At 41.1% G+C, this 1,898-nt stretch overlaps 1 protein-coding gene across 2 annotated transcripts in view; it reads left to right on the top strand.

The window, feature by feature from the left end:
- The window catches only part of rhpn1 (rhophilin, Rho GTPase binding protein 1), a 23,674-nt gene that overhangs the window by 19,958 nt on the left and 1,818 nt on the right, over positions 1-1,898 (top strand). For both annotated transcript variants that reach the window (XM_032525380.1, XM_032525381.1), the window contains exons 11-14: positions 383-508; positions 645-839; positions 924-1,000; positions 1,105-1,251. In XM_032525380.1, coding sequence (XP_032381271.1) covers positions 383-508; positions 645-839; positions 924-1,000; positions 1,105-1,251 — 545 coding nt within the window. The remainder of the gene's footprint in view (positions 1-382; positions 509-644; positions 840-923; positions 1,001-1,104; positions 1,252-1,898) is intronic.

Raw genomic sequence — 1,898 nt, forward strand, 5'->3', positions numbered from 1 at the left:
AAAAAAAACTCATAAAAACATACTGTAAGTAAACAACATGAATAAATATCCGAAAAGGAGTAGGAAGAACATGTATATACTATATGCATATACAGCTTTTGTCATTAACTCAATACTTATTACATATACAACTCACAAACAACTATTCCAGTGCTATAATGCTATTCAAAAGGGTAATCGTAGGGTAGGTTTTAAATAAGTGTTACTGACAAAAAGATAATTAAAATAACCAGTTATAAGACAGAGAAAACTTGAATGTTAAAAGTTGCTTCTTTCTATAAACAATTAATATTAATTCACTGCTCACCCTTTGATTTATTCTTACCCAAAACTCACACTCACACGCTTCTCACATGTTAAGTTGGACTGTCTTGTTCTGTAGTGTCTGCTGAGGAGGACGAGGGTGATGAGGAAGCAGAGAAGGCTTTCCTCCAGTTCTATGTCAACGTTCCTCCAGGGCCAACACTCAGCCAGGTGTTACGAGACCCTGAAAGAAGAAGAAAGCTTGGTGAGTTCAAAGAATATGTTTATATTTAGGGTTCTAGTAGAAACACAAAATACAAGTATGAACCTAAAAATGCTTTATAATAGGTCCTCCTTTAACACTTTGTCTTTTTTTTTAATGTCTGCTTAAACTCATTCAGGTAAAGCTCACCTGCGGCGTGCAGTAATCAGACATGAGGAGGCCATGCGTGTCCACAGTCTGTGTAAGATCCTGAGGAAGATGGACATCCTGCAGGATGTGCTGTCTCTCACACACAAACGCTCTTTGGACAAGTACTCAGAACTGGACAGAGAGGACGACTTTGATGAAACTGCAGAGGCTCCAGAGATTCAGTGTAAGTATCTGTGTTTAAGTCGTGTCAATAATGTGACTCAATGGTGAAATAACAGCACGCGATTGTGGTTTCTTCTTTTGACAGCTCAAACCCATCAGAAACCAGAAATCACTCCAATCAACTTCTCTACAGTCCAAGTTACTGATATCTTCCAAAGACTGGTAAGACATATTCATCATAAGAACAGTCTGATATTAAGATAGCCGTTAAAAAACGGCAAAGCCACTGGTACCTGAGCTGAAGATGACTCTTCCCCGTGCTGCAGGGGCCTCTGTCAGTGTTTTGTGCCCGGGCTCGCTGGGGTCCGGTACGTGTGATCTGCCTGCAGAGGAGAGAGGGCGGACTGGGTCTCACGCTCAGAGGAGACTCCCCCGTCCTGGTGGCTGGAGTGGTGCCTGGAGGCTGTGCAGCGGTAAGACAGACTGGCCTTTCATGTGCATCAGTTACAGCAGAACCGCTCGTCTTCCACGTCCTGGAAAACTATGAGATGGTTAGGAGTAGTACAGCAACACACACACACAACTTGCTTGGTCTCTTTTGTGGTGCAGGGAATTAAATCCCTCGAAGATCCATTCAAAAAGAAAAGAAGATTTACATTTCACTTCTGCATTTGATTCATTTGTCGATGTTTCACTCTCAGGGACCTTTTTCAAGACACCTCAACTTGAGAAACGTTTCCTGAGATAGGTTCCTGGGACTGATACATCGCCAAATGAATCAAATACAGAGATATAATTTTATATTACAAATGGTTTAGAGCAGTCACAAAAGTCAGATTCCCAGGATCCGCAACTACTTCACTAGTACGTTGGATTTGAAAGAAAGAAAAGCAATGCTTCTATGCTGTTTTATGAATTAGTCCATAACTCGCAGCTCATTTAAAGGAGAAATCTGGCGCAAAATTAGGGGTTAATAACACATTTGTAACGAGTTGACCGTTCTCTGGGATTTGTTTTCATGCTAATCAGATTTGACCAGTTTTAGCACAAACCCCTAATTAGTTTATATAGCTAGTCATCGGGGGACTAACAAGGCTCAAAATAGCACCACACTTCCACT

The sequence above is a fragment of the Etheostoma spectabile genome, chromosome 9 (assembly GCF_008692095.1).
Source record: "Etheostoma spectabile isolate EspeVRDwgs_2016 chromosome 9, UIUC_Espe_1.0, whole genome shotgun sequence".
Lineage (NCBI taxonomy): Eukaryota > Metazoa > Chordata > Actinopteri > Perciformes > Percidae > Etheostoma > Etheostoma spectabile.